The following is a 16,404-nucleotide window of genomic DNA, read 5'->3' as shown; positions in this document are numbered from 1 at the left end:
TGAACATCTTTCCACGTACCGTTATCTGTCAGCGGTGGAGGAAGGAATGAGGTTTTCGGAACCTTTCGGTCGTAAGCGTGTGCACATCATTCTGAACCCTGGCATCTTTAAACGACTGTTCGTGATTCGGCCTCGATCTGTTCTTTCCTGAGCCCAACAAGAACACTCATCATCATGCCTACAACCGCCCTGTCTTTCCTTTGTCTATACTGCCTGCCTTGCGATCTCGGATCGTATTACGCCCATTACAGATCGCAGAGAGGCTGTACGTGTCTCAGATTCGCCCGTGTCTTTCGACGCCACAGCCATCTAGAAGTAGACTCCGAACCGTGCACCCACTCGGCTGCAGAACTCAGGCGGCGTCCCGATGTACGCTGACGACTCGGCTGGAAGTCGAGCCTGCAAGCGCCTTCAAGCACATGGTAGGTTTTTCCACTTGGCTAACTGCATGATGAGCGCGTGCCATTCCATCTTTAATGCGAGGGCGATGCAGTGATGATGAGGGGCTTGAAGGAATGCTGTCACGCTCAGCATGACAAGGCTCATAGGACAGTACACCGCGGCAGGAAATTTGGCTTCATCGCTCTTGTAGGGCACATGCTCTCTACCGTGAGGGGTGTATACCACTGTATCCACGGCGACCGTTACTTGCCGCGCCACATCAACTTTTGTTTACTGCAGGAGTCTTTTCTTCTCATCAGGCTTAAAAGCCTTACGGACGTCTCAATGCAAGCCCTTGCTGCGAGACTATTGAAACTCTTTCAACAGCCTTAAATCCAGGCTTATACGATGGTGCCAGCGAGAGCTGAATGAAAGAAGTTTGGCAGCCACTGGCTTGTCGGTGGCCGCTGTGGCGTTGATATCGAGATCCGAGCAGTCGCAAAAATGTACATGCTAAAGAGCCGCGGTGACCGCCTGATCTCCAAAAAAGCCGCATTGGTACTGAAGTATTCACGAGACTGGTCTAGTGCCAGCACGCCGCAAAAGCGCTGCCTTCGAGATGGTGTTCTGCAGCGCTTCGGTGCAGAATCAACAATGACTTGCAGCCAAGTTGCAGCCTTCCACATGGCTCGTTCACACCGTCTTTCCTGGCCTGGTAGAAATATTAAGGTGAAAGTGAAGTGGAGATCCGAAGTTGTCATCTGGGTTGGGTTGGGCACATGGCATGCAGTAGCATGGATCATATGACTAGAAGATGCTTGCTCCCCCCCCCCCAAGAGACCGAACACCTTGATCACAATAATAATGCCTGGGTATCAACCTCAATACAACCTCAATGCACTCCTCGGCATCCGACTGGTCTCTGGCAATCTCGAGCAGGAGCACTAATCCTGTACGCAGCCACATGTACAGATTGGATCTCTTGGATGTCTGTATACATTATGTGGCTGTGCTTTGTTATGGGTACACGCCTTTGCCTTGCACAGAATGGCCCAAATCAAATACCAGGTGAATAGAAACCTTGGTTGTAATTTCACAGCAAAGCAATGACGGCTACAACACCACAAAGCTTGGCAATACCTCATCCTCTAGTCTTCGTCACCGCAGCAACATCAACAAGGTCAAGCTGAAGAATGACCACATCAACCAGAATATCCAGCTTCAAGCCAACACTCAACATTCTGCCAAACACTCGAAACCCAAGAGCCAGATGAAGCCGGCAAGAAGGGCTGTCTTCTGGAGCCTGTCCAGGCAGAATCGACATCTTCGCAATGACCACCTTCTTGCCCAACGTTCTCGGCTTGTTGAAAGCAGCCTGGAGTAGTATCCGTCCCAAGCCCTTCCCCCGATGGTCTGGATGAAGGTAAACCGAATCCTCGACTGTATGCTGATATCCTAGTCGTTCGTTGAAATCGCTGCTGTAGGCAAAGCCGACAATGTGTTGATCAATGATTGCGACGATGAAGGGCTGCTCCGCGGCAATCAAGGCTTCGTACTTGCGCTTGCACTCCTCGAAGGTTTGTATCTCAAGCTGAAGGCTTGCGACTGAAGTTCGCACATAGTGTGAATGAATCTCGTGTAGGGGTTCCAAGTCGTTTGAGCAGGCGTCTCGGATTTCGATGTTTGTTATCATCTTGCTTGATGCCGAGAGAATACGTACAAAGATCAGCTGTTCTGGTCCATCACCGGATCCTAATTCTGCGTTTCATTCCTTGGAGACCGTTCATGCGGTAATGAGTGTCCGAATTCTGCTTTGTAAACGAAAGATGGCTTTTTTTTTCGCTGGCGAAATGGTATCGACGTTGCTCCTAGAGTCGGCGACTCACACTTGGATTCGTTATCTTTCCTGCCGTGATACGATTGCGAGCTCGACACTCGCCCACCACAGCCAGGTACTTCAGTCATCGGCCAAAGCCTATACGCTGTTAGCAGAAGAGGAACCAACGAAGAACGAAAAAGGAAGAGAGAACGCCTCCATCAGATTGGATGTGCAACTGTAAATTCCCAAATTTCTCCGTAGACTATGCCCATACGAGAGTCTGACATGTACACTGATGGCCACACCTGCGGACCATACTCACTAGTTTCTGTCGTAGATTTTACACAACACCATCATCGCCCAGCGCTGCCTTTGGCTCGGGCATGAATAGTACAAGTTGCCTCCCGAATCCCGTCCCAGAAATCCCCAGTAACCAGAAATGACTTTTCCTTAGAACACCACACGCCATGCCAATACGCATGCAATAATAAGTCAGACAAGTTGCTGTCGATGTGTAAAAGAGGTCATCATGACCGACCATGTTTGCGGCCTGTTGATCCGCTGCCACCAGTCGTTCGTCGCTCTACCCTGATCGATTCGCTGTCGATGGCGATGACGCTCGAGCCTCCCGCAGAAGACTGCTTGATTAAGGTGACCCGAAGCCGATATGCACCAGGCTGTCGAATGAGCAGTTGCGGGAATGTGAAGTATCCCAGAGCCAATCGACAAGGCTGGCTGCGTGCAAGACTCTCTGCGACCTCTTGTGGTACATCGTGGACTGAGTCGAACATCTTCTGGCCGGTGAGAGTTCCGCATTCGACTGCGACTCTTTCGCCGCTTCTTGTATCTGCCAACAGGGAGACCACCCCCATCAATCTGCTTGTGTCCATGTTACGGCAGCTGGCGACCATTTCGGGAGAAGGACATCTCAGGCTGACCATGACTGATGTTTCTACAGTCTGGCCAAAGACAATAGACCTCGCAGGTTGGCCGATGATGTCCATCTCAAAGGTCGGACGTTCTGACGACGACGCTGTGGATGATTTGCGCGCATGACTCGATCGCGACTCTGATAAGCGTCTTCCAGACGAACTGCTGTGCTTCGACCTGCTGCTAGATTTGTCGTCATCGCGTCGGCTGCTTCGGCTCTTGTCCCGGCTGCCGTCGACAGCGCGTGGGTTGTTACCGTCTCTGAGGTACGACTTTTGGTTGGAGGCCGACATGTTGAAGTGATTGGGTGTTGTCTGAACGAGTGTACAGGAAAATGCTTGATGAAGGTGTTTCAAGATGAGTCGGAGAAGCAGAAGAAGGCAGTTCCGCGGCCAATGGGACTACTAACTTTCGTCAACAGGGTCTCACCAAACAGCCACGATAGCATGTTGCGACCTTGCGTGCACTCGCTCCGGGGAAGTGGGAGGACTTACGGACTTGTATAGTAGGCAGTGTAGCCACTTGAAACCTTATGTGGCAAAGACGGCGTTGCTGTTGCTGTGGAGAAGCGGTGTGCTGGCGGAAAGTTTGGTCGAGTTGGGCGAAGGTGTTGAAGCTACCGATCCTATGGGAGCTGAGCGCGGTGGAAGTTATATACTGTAGAACGTCACGACGGCCTCTCTTGTCGTCCGGAAGATCTCTTTGATTCTCAAATTAGCACCCTGCTCAGTCAATATCCAGATGCTGCACATCGCATCAGCATGCACAAGGTCGCAAAGATGAGAGACAAGATGGTCAAGACGTCAACGCAACCCTTCTGGGCCTCGCAGACCCGGTGGATCCCAAGCCAGAAGCCCGCCGAACACTGTACTGGGCACCGGATCGAGCAAGATGCAGCACCCTCGTGCCTCCATGGCCTTTCAGTAGGAGACGCAGAATTAGCCCGCGGTGGCGCCTTGTTCGCCAGCGTCCGACGATGCTGGCCTTGGATCAATCCGTTCCAGGGTGGACGTCCTGGTCGCGCTGGAAAGCTGCCCGATCTCATCTCGCCTAGTCTCAGACGTCGCTCGACTGGCGCGCGCTGCATTGTGCATTTGACGAATCGGTCGGTCGTCCGCAATCTCTACAAGACGACGTTGATTGTCCCAACGACCAAAATTTCCCGAGACCCAAGACCGTGGCCCTGGACACACTCTGTTGACAATCCCAGTCAGGCGTCTCAAGAGTCAAGGGTTCTACCGTCTACGTCGACGGCTAGACGCCGCGCAGAAGGCCAATGCACACTTGCTGCAAAGAGCAGGCTGAAGCCCCTGCCATATGGACTTGCCGAAAGGAATGGCCTCGAAGAGGGTCTTTATAATTACAGGCAGTTAGCACGCCCTTGTGCCACCGCCATTCATTGTGCAGGCGCACGCTTAGCGAGCCTTGCTTTTGGTTTGATACTAATCGTCCACGCGCAGCTTGTTTCGCCGCCTGACCATTGACACATCCAGCGACCAGCCGAGCATATCCGTGGAGATCGTCTCGCACAGCCGTCGCCTTGAGAGACGAGATATTCGACAGGGATGTCGGTGACGTACAGCGGAAAGGCGTTTGGCGCACCCGCGGATCAGCATCCGGGTGCCACTACCATCAATCTGAGGACGCAGCTGGTCCAGATCCACGGGCTTTCATTCTGCGCACGATGCCCCGTACCACTGCTTCCCTTTTGGGGTATCTGCATCGATGCCCATCAATTTCTTCAGATACAGTGTGCTCAGGTCCTCTCATTCAGAATGGCCTCCACTTACGAGCCTCGACAATTACCAATGGCGAGGCGGTGATCGAGCATCTGCCCGTTCAGGAGCAAAGGACCTGTCAGATCTTGTCCGCCCTGCCCTGCAACACCGAGAGGAAGTTGACGTCGCAATGTGTGTGTCGTAAGCATCCGCCCTGCAGGCCTCATCCCTGCCGCCTTGCCGAGCTTGAGATCGATCATCGCTTTCCCATGCGCCCACTCCCCTGCAAGATGAAGGAGTACGGCGATGATATTTCCGCCAATATCGGCTTGTCCGACGCATCTTCCATCGCATACGACGTTCAATGCGAGTCCTCGGTCGTGCGAAGAGGCACTCGCCAACGCTGTTTGGGCGTTGCTTTTCCCTCACACAGCCACTGCAGCATGGCACACGCACACGCTGTGCACGCGGAACTGCGCGATATGCAGGTACCAGACTCGACGCTACACACGTGCAGGAGGTGTTCTGGCAGGCACTAGACTCGACGCTACACACGTGCTTGTTGACCAGGACTGACAAATTCTCTTAACACGGACACGGACATACGGAAGCAGCTCATGTACCAGCCGGGCTGGCTCAACTGAGTATCCAGTGGCTGACACTTGGCGATGAATGATGCTCCAGCTGCACCTAACCAACCACATCGGGGCGTTCAGACAGCCATGTGCTGCGCATTCACTCCATCCCGTCGTAATGGCGCGGGTCAGCTGTTTGTCCACCTCGCCGGTTCTTTGCCAGCGAGCCAGATCTGGTGTGACGTGCTATGCGCATGCCCGAGGCGTGTCCTACATCAGTATGTGCTCGTTCTAGCTGTGACTTGCTCGATGTGGCATTTCCATTTTCAGATGACTTTTTTCTTAGTAGGCTACTAGACAGGCTGCTATGTGTATTCGTGGAAGGCATGACATTATCCTTCTCACAGTATGCATTTGCGCCTTATTGCGATCCTTCTGTCTGCTTGAGGCTCCCTTTATCTCTATCGAAGCCCTGTTCTTACTTTTAAACCCCCTGGGGTTTTCGAAAGGGAGCATATTCTAAATTCTTCTACTATCGTTTGCCTAAAACCTGTCAGTGCCGGTGCGGGGAGAACCCTGCACCTCCGAGAGAGGAACTATACCGCTATTTTAGTGGTTTTTCAATTATTGCGAGCGAAGCTCGCCTTACACTAACAAGGGTACCACAGTGGCTGATTGCGCCGAGTTGTCACTACGTGATTCCCCGGATTCTGAAAGCTGAAGCTCTGATTGGCTGAATTCTACAAGAACTGCTGGGACGGCACGGCAGAACTGAGCCTCCGGAAAATCACGTGCCTGATGCCAACTATAACAAAACCTGCAACGACCACGACTAGCGACCTGCAACGACCACGACTAGCGACCTGCAACGACCACGACTAGCGACCTGCAACGACCAGCGACCTACAACGACCAGCGACCTACAACGACCAGCGACCTGCAACGACCAGCGACTAGCGACCTGCAACGACCAGCGACTAGCGACCTGCAACGACCACGACTAGCGACCTGCAACGACCACGACTAGCGACCTGCAACGACCAGCGACCTACAACGACCAGCGACCTACAACGACCAGCGACCTGCAACGACCAGCGACCAGCGACCTGCAACGACTAGCGACTAGCGACCTGCAACGACCAGCGACTAGCGACCTGCAACGACCAGCGACTAGCGACCTGCAACGACCACGACTAGCGACCTGCAACGACCACGACCAGCGACCTGCAACGACCAGCGACCTACAACGACTAGCGACCTGCAACGACCAGCGACCTGCGACCTGCAACGACTACGACTAGCGACCTGCAACGACTAGCGACCTACAACGACCAGCGACCTGCAACGACTAGCGACCTGTAAGGGTATGTAAGGCGGAAGCTTCGCTCGCACTTTGTAGGCACGCGGAGCCGCCTACAAGCACATATTTTCTCCTCCTTCTAATATGTAGAATCCTCTAGTATATCGTAGATATCGTGTCGTCGGTATTTTAGTAGTATAGACCCTTCCGAGGTGTTATTGTTATTGTTACTGCCGCTACGCCGTAATAGTTAAGTCCGCTCGCATAAACCTCGACTAGCAAGGCTAGCTAATAAACCTGTTTGCAAAGGGTTAGACTGCTAAGCAGGTTTATGCCTTTATAAAGTTGCTAATAACTATTAGATTAGTGTATAGATATTAAGAGAAATACCGCATCTTCGGAGCGTTATATACTAAGTATACTAGCGGACTAAAGCGTAGCAACAAGGCTATCCTTCTTTAGTAAGAATGTAACTTCTTACGCGGCTTCCTTAAAGACCGGCCTAACGCCTATTTTATAGAGATAATCTAAGCTCTTAAGGACGAGTTTCTACGGCTACGACCGATAAGTAATAGCGGAGAGGGTGTTTAGGTAAAGGCGCCTATACTATCGAAGGTCCTAAAGTAGGAGATAGGTATAACTCGTAAGTAGGTTAAACGTAAAGCGAAGGAGCGTAATCCGTTCTTAAGGGCTTTATAGACGATTAGGTACGCTAAATAGCCGGTAGATCGACTCGTATTTATCGATAAGACTATATCTAATTAGAAGACTAGTTAGCGGAAGTATAGATAGTCGGCAAGAGGTCTAACTTGCGTTAATGTTGCCTATATAAGGCGAGAAGTTAGATAGTTAGTGTTGCCTGCGTTTACGCTATACGGCTATCTTCTATATACTTACGTATACTAAGGATCGATTAATTCTAATCGTTTCTATCTCTAGCTAACTAAGCAAGTCCTGCCTTGCCTCGAGGATAGTCCGCCGATAATATTTGTTATAAATAATGCTAGTATCTACTATAGTGCGAGAGTTAAGTAGGCGATACTAGATGCCGGCTATTACCTCGAATTTCTACCGCCGTATTCGCCGGATTTAAACCCGATCGAGGGCAGCTTTAATCTACTAAAGAAAGTTATTAAAAAATACCGAGACGACCTTCTAAGATTTGTCGGCTTCTAGGACTACTTGCTTTAGTGCCTATATAAGTATAGGGGTCGCAGATCGAGAGAGTTGTTTAAGTTTACTAGATATAACGTCGATAGTGTCGATAACTCGATATTCCGTACGATCTAGCCGAATTCGAACACACCGCCGGCGCGGCTTAGAATATAATAGCGCTAGACTCGGAAGAGTCCTAATAGATAGAATAGGCTTAGAATACCTTACTATCGATAATTAACGACGTATCGGAAGTGTATTATAACGGTAAGGGTGTATTTAAGGAAGATAACGAGGAAGATAGCGAATAAGAGGTAGACTTCGAAGATTTCGAGTAATGTAACTAGTCGCCACTAGCGCGCGGAAAGCTCCGAGTTAGAGATTCGAATAAATGTGTTCGAACGCTAGCTTTGCCTATCGCTCTTAGTGTTCTATAACTAACGCATTATATTAATCAATTATATATAGGCTAAATAAGTGCTATTACCGCAAGAATCTCCCGCTTATTACAAGTTTATATGTATTGTAGTTGTATAAAGATCGATACCTAAAGAAAGCCCGGATTCCTAGAAATTCTCTCCTTCCTCCGCTACGGCTGCTTCCGCCGCTATAATCTTATCCTGTTTCTTCCTTATAAACTCGACGATAGCTTTCTTCAATCTTAACCTTATTCTATCTACTTTAGTAAGTGCCGCCGGCTAGTCGTCCTTTATTAAATTGCAGATAGTCTCTAGCGTCTAGCCTATACTAACGAAATAGGCGATATAAGGCTGTAGATAGTCGTAATCCTAGAATTCGCGCTATAAGGTAACCTAGTCGAAGAATTCTACCGTTAGCTTCTCGCACTAAACGATATTCCGCGGCAGTATAATATTACGTAGACTAGTCTTTATAAGAGCCCGAGTAGGTATCTTGCTTAGCGTGCTAGGTATAATACCACTTCCGCGCAATTTACTATCTAGAATACGACCGAAGTCCTTACTAAAGTTATTAAGAATAATAGGCTAACTTCTAGTAGCAGGAACGGCTTTACGTAGCGACTCGGACTTACTGCTTCGGCGGCCTCGCATTCTTCGAGCCTTACCCTTCTAAAACTCTAACTAGATCTTCCTCTTAATTACTATTATCTCTAGACGCACCGGTATCCTATTCTCGAGCTTATTAGTTACTAGATCTCGTTTCCACTCGCTAGAAGCGATAGCCTTACAGCCCTCAATTATAGCAGCGTTAAAGAACGGAAAGTAGTTCTTACTATAGTCCTTTAGTGCTTTGTTACGCTAGCAAGCATGCTTACTAGCCTTACAATAATTTAGACAATCTTTATAGCTATAAAGAAGGTCTCTTAGAATATAATAGTCCTACCGGTTCTATGCCTCCAATTTAGCTATTACAACGCCGGCGTTAGCAAGCTAAATTAAGGTTAGATTAGAAGCCGGTTTACCTAACTTCTTAACACTTGAAGGTCTAGCTACTACTAGTTTAGGCTTCGTTAAGAAGTCGATATCAATAAAGACATTCTTCCGCGAGGCAAGCACTAATTCTTTGCTAGCTTGCAAAGCATTACTATAGACCTTATCGCTATTAATATTATCTCTAGCTTAATGCTAATCGCTAGTAAAAGCCGTCTTCTAACCGTCGGCTCTAGCACAGATAACGACTCGATTAAACGCCGCCGAGAGACTATTTAACTTCGCTATCTTCGCCGCCTACGCGTGTCCGTTCTATACTTCTTGCTTGTTAGCCGATAAGAACTTTACTAGCTTCGTTCCTATAGTCCGCGCCGTACCCTTCTTCGTCGTATTAAACAGCGTCTACTGGCCTTTATAATAGAAGGTGTCGTCCGAGAAAGAGCTAGGTTAAGTAATAGGAGCGGCGCCTATAGCGAGAGCGGCTTAGCTGCTAGTAGTAGTAGCCGCCTCCTATGCGGCATTAAAAGAGGAGGATACAGAGGTCGAAGCGGAGGAAGAAACAGCCGATTTTGGTAGTTCTATACCGCTAGTCTCCTCTGCCGGCGCCGCTACGGTCTCCTTGCTTAGTAGATTAATAATTAGGTCGGCAGTCGCTTTGCTCTTCTTGCCGCTAGAAGACCTACTCTTCGAGCTACCCTTTGCCTGCTAAGCCGTGTTAGTATTCCTTCTTATTAGCGGTGGACTAATAGTCTAGCAAATGCTAATCGGCAAGTGCCTCGCGGCTATTTAGTAAGTAATCTATTATATACTAAGCCTAGAAAGGTTAAGCACCTGTTCCCTTTAGAATCCCTTGTTTTGTATATAAATCGCGCTCTTCTTTAGGCATTAGTGCTTCGCGTCTACCGGACGCGTACTTTAGAAAGCATGTTTATAAAAATTTAATAGTATAGCGATTTCGAGGTATTATTCTTATAGCTATGTCTTCTTAAGTGCTATACGAGTCTTCTATTCTCGGCGATTTCTTCTAAGATATCGATAAACCTAACTCTCTAGGGGATAGCGGTATTAGTAAGGATAATAAGGATAATAAGGAGGTAGATTTAGAGGGTTTAAACGACGAGGAACGCCGCGAATATAAGCTCGAGAGATAGGCGCAGAGGGAGGGTAGTAAGGATAGTCGTAAGGAGGGTAGTAAAGAGCTAAATCTCGAGGAATTAGCGACTTAGGCACTCGAGGAAGAAGAAGGTAAAGCTAATAAGGATAAGGATAATATTCCTATACTATTATTAGCTCCGCCGAAGGACACTTATCGCTCGCTAGATAGTGCTATTTAAGCCGTTTAAGAACACGCCTTTAGCGCTAGATACTACTAGCGTATTAAGTCCGGAAACAAGTCGAAATCGGCTTAAAACTACGGTCTCTAGGTTTCTCGCTATCTTATATATACGTAAGGTAATAAGCCGCCGGATAGAGAGAATTTCGTACGTAAAGGAGCTAGCTCGGTACGAGGTAGTTATCCGGTATCGCTATAGCTCCGTGCCTACGACTCGAAGAATCTACTCGGTCGCTAGAAGGTCGAGAATACTACTAGAGTCTATAACTATAAGGCTGTCTATAGCGCTTAATTCGCGCCGCATCGCCGCTACTAGCGTAATAAGGTTATACGGAAGGCTATCGTCGATAACCTAAATGCTAACGCTTCCGTTTACACTACGCTTAGTCGATTAATAAACAAGACAGACTATAAGTACGAGAAGCTATATTTGAAAGCTCTCGGCCGAGACTCGGCCGGAGCTAAATTCTACTAAAATTCTACCTACTTTCGTACTTCTTCCTTCCTTTAATACGTTGCTAATAATAATATAGGTATATAGGTTGTTAAGGACCTTCTAAACGTACGCTAGGCTGCTCGGAAGGCTATATAAGGTAACTTAACTGCATTAGAAGCCCTTTTCTAGCTACTAGACTAGCTAGGTTTCTACTAGAAGAAGGAGGTCGATTCGGAGGGCAAGTTAGACAAACTGCTCGTTCTTAACCTACAAATAGCCGAGTTATATAAGCAGTATCCGGACTATCTTATTATCGACAATACTTACAAAACAAATAAGTACAACCGTCTACTTTTGAATGTCGTATCTAGTACTAGAGCTAGCGATACAATACCTCTTAGATACTGTATTATAGGCAACGAAGACGAAGCCGCGTTTACGTAGTTTGGTGAGGCCTTTAAAGAGCTATATTCCGACTATAATCTACCTCCGCTAGGCCTATAGGTTACTAATCGAGACCGTAGTTATATAAACGCACTTAACAAGGTTTATCTACGTATACCGGCTCTTATCTACGCCTAGTACGTATTTAAGAATGTATAGGCGCAGGCTCGGAAGCTAATGCTATAGAAACAAGTACTTAATAAAGAGACTAGTAAGAACAAGTAGCAAGACGACCTAGAATGTACTATATTCGTAGACAACTTCCGTGCCTGCGTCTACGCTAAAACTATAGAAGAATACAATACTAAGGACTAGTAGATAGCTAACTACGACAACCCTTACTTTATTACGCTCCGAGAGTATATCTAGCGTAAATACTAGACCTATAAGGAGAAGCTAGTCTACTGTTTCTAGTAGAAGAAGTTTCCCTTTTATAGGCAATTAGTTACTTCGAGGGCAGAAGGCGCTTATTTAATAATAAAGAAGTAGCTTGCTAGCAGGCGCTATAACATCCTTACTCTCTTCCTTAAACTCCGCCCTTAGTAGGCTATTCGTTACTTAGAGATTATACGGCGGATAGGATAAGAACGTATAGTAGTGCCTATTACACTCCGCCGACCTAAGTTTACTAAGGTAAATAAGAAGATCTACCGTAAGGCGTTATAGAAGGGCCTTAATTAGCTTAAATTAGCGCACGAAGAGATAACTAAGCTTGCTAAGGAGCCTAGCAAATAGCGGTTAACCTACTTAGGTTACTTCCGTAAGGCATAGAGTATAGTCTGCAAGTATACGATTATTAATACTATTAAGTCGGTTAGATCCTTCGAATTCGACCTATATACGCACTTCGACAGACACTAGTATATCGACAAAGCCGCGGCTCTAGTAAGGGCTATTATTAAGCTAGAACGGACGGTTTAAGAGCTATCTACGTTGCCTAATAATCGCCGTAGCAGAGGTAGAGGCAGAGGCAGAGCGGTACCTACGAGAAGGCACGTACGTACTAACTAGCGAGAGCCTTCTAGCTTCGAATACGTAGATTAGTTAAACTAGGCCTCTTAAAGAGGCCGTAGTAGGCGTACGAGGGCATTAACTTAACGTACGGCAACATAACAACTACGGCCTTTAGCACCGCTAGTTTATATACCTACTAAGCGCTATAGCTATATTAGCAACGATCTAGCTAGTATTTAAAGAGCCGCACTTAGTAGATACCGTCTAATAGCGCTAGTAGTACCTTACTCTAAGTAACAGTTTATCTAGTTCTATAGCAGTTAACCTATATAGCCGCAGGCTATAGGACTACTAGTAGCGACTTAATCGACGATATTTAGATACGCTCCGCCGCTATTAAATTAATAGGTATTTACTTAGCAACAGCATATGCTAGGCTCTATAGCTCCGCTAGTATCTACCGCTCTATTACGTAGTTAGTAGTAAGGTCTATAGTAGTAAGAGCCGCGCCTTTATCCTCGTAGTTATTAGTATGCCGGCTATAGCAACTAGTTCTAGCAGTCTTATATATCTACGAAGCTAAGGGCCTTTAGAATTGCCTCCTTCTTAACCTTAATCGTTACTATATACGTATAGTTCCTACGAGGAGCGCTTTAGTCGATTTGTACGGCTAAATACGTCCGTGCGTGCTTATAACCCAAACCGGACGTATATAATAGATTACTTGCCAAATAGCCGCGAGGCACTTGCCGATTAGCATTTGCCTAATAGTCTTCTCGAGAGTGCGGATCACCTTCTTCTTTAGCGCAGAGTCATTCATCTCGTCGTCCAATCGCACTAGCGGCTTGCTAGCATTCGCACGTGTCTCTCTTGGCGGCATTATTGCAGTGATAGCACTCGGAAACGGTCAGAATATGCGTACGGGGCTCGAACACACGATTATCCTCTACTCGACGACGACAATTGGGAAGAAACACGATAAAAACCACGTAAAAGTGCCCCTTTTGCCCACCCCTGTGCGGCTCAAGAGAGGAGGCGGCTCTGCGGACCGTACTGACAGGTTTTGGGCAAACGATAGTATAGAGTCATTAAGTTCTCAACATATGCTTGGCAGTGCTGCTCAGGGGCCAGTAGCTCCGAAAAGCATGATTCCGATCACTTTGTGCTATCCTATAGTGCTGCAAAAGTCACTTTGAAGGCCCGTTATAGACTTTGGAGGCGTGCAACGGCTGCGAGAAGGCTGCGAACGGACCAATTTCTGCTCGTAGCGCCTTGCTGTGCAAGCAAAAGTCCCCGGGCGCCACAAAAGTCAAGAACTGCCCATGAAATCTGCAACCACAAAGGGATGGGATATGGATGATCTCTCTATTGCCTCCGTCGCCGGATCAAGGAGTCCTTTTTTAGTCTACTCCAATGAACCGTACTTCGTCCTGACTATCACAGTCGTCTTCCTCAGAATCGTTTGAGTCACTTGAGTCGCTGGAAGCACTGGAGCTGCTGTCTCCGTATCTGCGTTTCGTCTGGGGATGGTCATGGCTCTCGTGTCGTTGCTGCTTGTCGAAGTGCCGTCGGCTCGTGCTTTGTATTTCATAAGTTGTGGAAAGACCTGGCGGAGGAGGTAAGGCGCGCGGCTGCGTCGTTGTGCTTGGCAAGGCACGATCCATCGTTGTGCCTGGTGGAGGGAAAGGTGGTTTGGTATGCCGTCATGCCTGTAATGTCAAGATTCCTTGTTGAGCCTGGTGGAGGATGAATAGCAGTTGGCTGTGCCGTCATGCCCTCGATGCATCACAGAGTATCATCGTTATCGTTCCTCTCCTCCCCCTTGGAGACCGGCGGATGTTTAAGATTTGCGGGAGCAGCCTAGCTTTCTGGTCCTAGCGTTGGTGGACCCTTCAAGTTGCTGGAGGGAGCGAGCTTTGAAAGTCGAAAAGCCAAAAAGACCAGTGCAAAGCTACTTCCACTGCTACTACTTCACCACAACACCACTGCACTACACCTTCGCTTAATCAATACCATCACCAGTTTCGCGAGCGGCTCTCTGACGTGGAGAATGCTCTACGACGCGTCGTGATACTCTTTCGTGCTGAGATTCATTGGTCCACGGGCAGATCGAGCAAAGGCGCACTCGTTCCGCCACGCCAGGCGGTGTGAGGAGCACAACGACCGAGATATACGACCATCGCACGTTCTCTACATACCGACGATCGACTATCACGCGCGAAAATGGCTCTGAAGGCGCGCCATCCAGAACTGAGCCTACCATCGCCCACGAAAATCAGAAACACCCCACCACCGCATAAAGGGTACAGCATAGCGGAGGGCGCTGTGTGCGCCAGTCCAGGAGCTTTCACAGCGTCTTCGCCCAAGAGGAGAACCACATGGCCGCCTAGCGACCAGCAGAGTATTGGCGAAGCGCTTCGTCTCGCCGTTGAGCGACACCAGCTCGGCCTCTCGCTAAACTATGTGCTTTTGCTTGGCATGACTTTCGCGCTCTTTCCTTCACTGAGACACAACATCAAGGCCTGCTTCCTGCTGTCCTACCCGACGACTGATGTACCAGGTCAGTATGGTATCGGACCAAGGGATATATATCTGGTGGCTAGCTTCATCATATACTTCACGGGATTCCGTGCATTTATGATGGACTGTGCCTTGATACCTCTGGCAGGATACTGTGGTCTGCGGAGGAAAGCTAAAACCAGATTCGCAGAGCAAGCATACATGCTGGTCTATTATGTCATCTACTGGTTCTGGGGCCTGGCACTATTTGTTCGAGACACGCCTGCCGATGTCCATAGCCTCGAGGATTTGTTAGTGTCTCTCTGGACTAACTTCCCACGTCTTCTTATGCCTGGAGGCATCAAAATGTACTACTTGACCCAATCTGCTTTCTGGTTCCAGCAGATTCTTGTAATTCATCTGGAGGAAAGACGGAGGGACCACTACCAGATGCTTACGCATCACTTCGTCACCGTTGGCCTTATGGTCGGCAGTTACTGCTACCGACAATACCGAGTTGGATGTGCTATTCTGGTATGCATGGACATCGTTGACCTTGTCCTCCCGCTTGCCAAGATCCTGCGTTACCTGGGCATGCAGACCGCTTGCGACTGCGCATTCGGCGTGTTTGTTCTCACCTGGATAGTCGCCCGGCATGTGGCGTATAATACAATCTGCTGGAGCATTTACGCACATGTCAACTCGAAAGCGATGCCTTATGGCGTATACTCCACCGTAACCGGTCAAAGATTATCTGCAGATGGCGGCAGTAAGATCCTTCAAAGTCTGCTCCAGCCTATGTTGGATCCGGGCGCCACGACGATTGCTTTCAATGCCAACATTAGATGGTCGTTCTTGAGCTTGCTCTCAGCTCTGCAAGTCATCACCATTGGCTGGCTTATAATGATAATTCGCGTAGTGGCGAGAGTGCTTAGCGGTCAAGGCGCGGACGACTCACGAAGTGACGATGAAGACGAAGATGAGGACGAAGAGATCGAAAATGGCCCATCACAGCCTTCTGAGCCTATCAGAGCACCAGAAGAGGTGGAGAAGCCTCAATTTATCGAGGTCGAGACAACGAGTGAGGAGCTGTCTTGGTCAACACGCAAGGCCAGCTCAGTCAACAGTCATCGCAAGAAGCCAAAAGGTATTTCTAGCGGTCTGAACCTTGGCGAGCACAAGGAGATTCTTAATAGGATAGGGTGCTTGAGCGAGGAGCAATTGGCTCGAGAGCGGGAGAAGCGCGAAGACAGTGCCAGCCCGCGCCCTCACAGTGCTAGCCTTAGATGAGGCCTTTCTAGACATTCACTGAGTGGGTGGTCGCCAGGCGTTACTCGGATACCTGTACGATTGATCAACAGACTGCTGTGATGAGCCGCAGTGTCGACCTAGAATATACCCAAGAAAGCGCATCGGTATTGAAAAGTGAAAAGTATTTCGGAGCAGAATGA

General features: G+C 48.4%; 2 protein-coding genes across 2 annotated transcripts; one reads left to right on the top strand and one right to left on the bottom strand.

Moving 5' to 3' along the window:
- Positions 1-1,522: 1,522 nt before the first annotated feature.
- On the bottom strand, positions 1,523-3,423 carry MYCFIDRAFT_195680 (uncharacterized protein; the record flags this gene model as incomplete). Its single annotated transcript, XM_007927127.1, has 4 exons — positions 1,523-1,986; positions 2,268-2,356; positions 2,506-2,521; positions 2,739-3,423. The coding sequence occupies 4 exons, from the start codon at positions 3,421-3,423 to the stop codon at positions 1,523-1,525; spliced, it is 1,254 nt and encodes a 417-aa protein (XP_007925318.1).
- An 11,013-nt stretch (positions 3,424-14,436) lies between these two features.
- On the top strand, positions 14,437-16,397 carry MYCFIDRAFT_163495 (uncharacterized protein). The gene has a single exon (XM_007927126.1). The coding sequence runs from the start codon at positions 14,678-14,680 to the stop codon at positions 16,241-16,243; it is 1,566 nt and encodes a 521-aa protein (XP_007925317.1). The 5' UTR covers positions 14,437-14,677; the 3' UTR covers positions 16,244-16,397.
- The last annotated feature ends 7 nt before the right edge of the window (positions 16,398-16,404 follow it).

This window comes from Pseudocercospora fijiensis (genome assembly GCF_000340215.1).
Source record: "Pseudocercospora fijiensis CIRAD86 unplaced genomic scaffold MYCFIscaffold_3, whole genome shotgun sequence".
Classification (NCBI taxonomy): Eukaryota; Fungi; Ascomycota; class Dothideomycetes; order Mycosphaerellales; family Mycosphaerellaceae; genus Pseudocercospora; species Pseudocercospora fijiensis.
This window is presented reverse-complemented; position numbering and strand designations above follow the sequence as displayed.

Bases quoted from the DNA above. Each gene is read 5' to 3' on its own strand.
- MYCFIDRAFT_163495 (XM_007927126.1), top strand. From the start codon at position 14,678: ATGGCTCTGAAGGCGCGCCATCCAGAACTGAGCCTACCATCGCCCACG.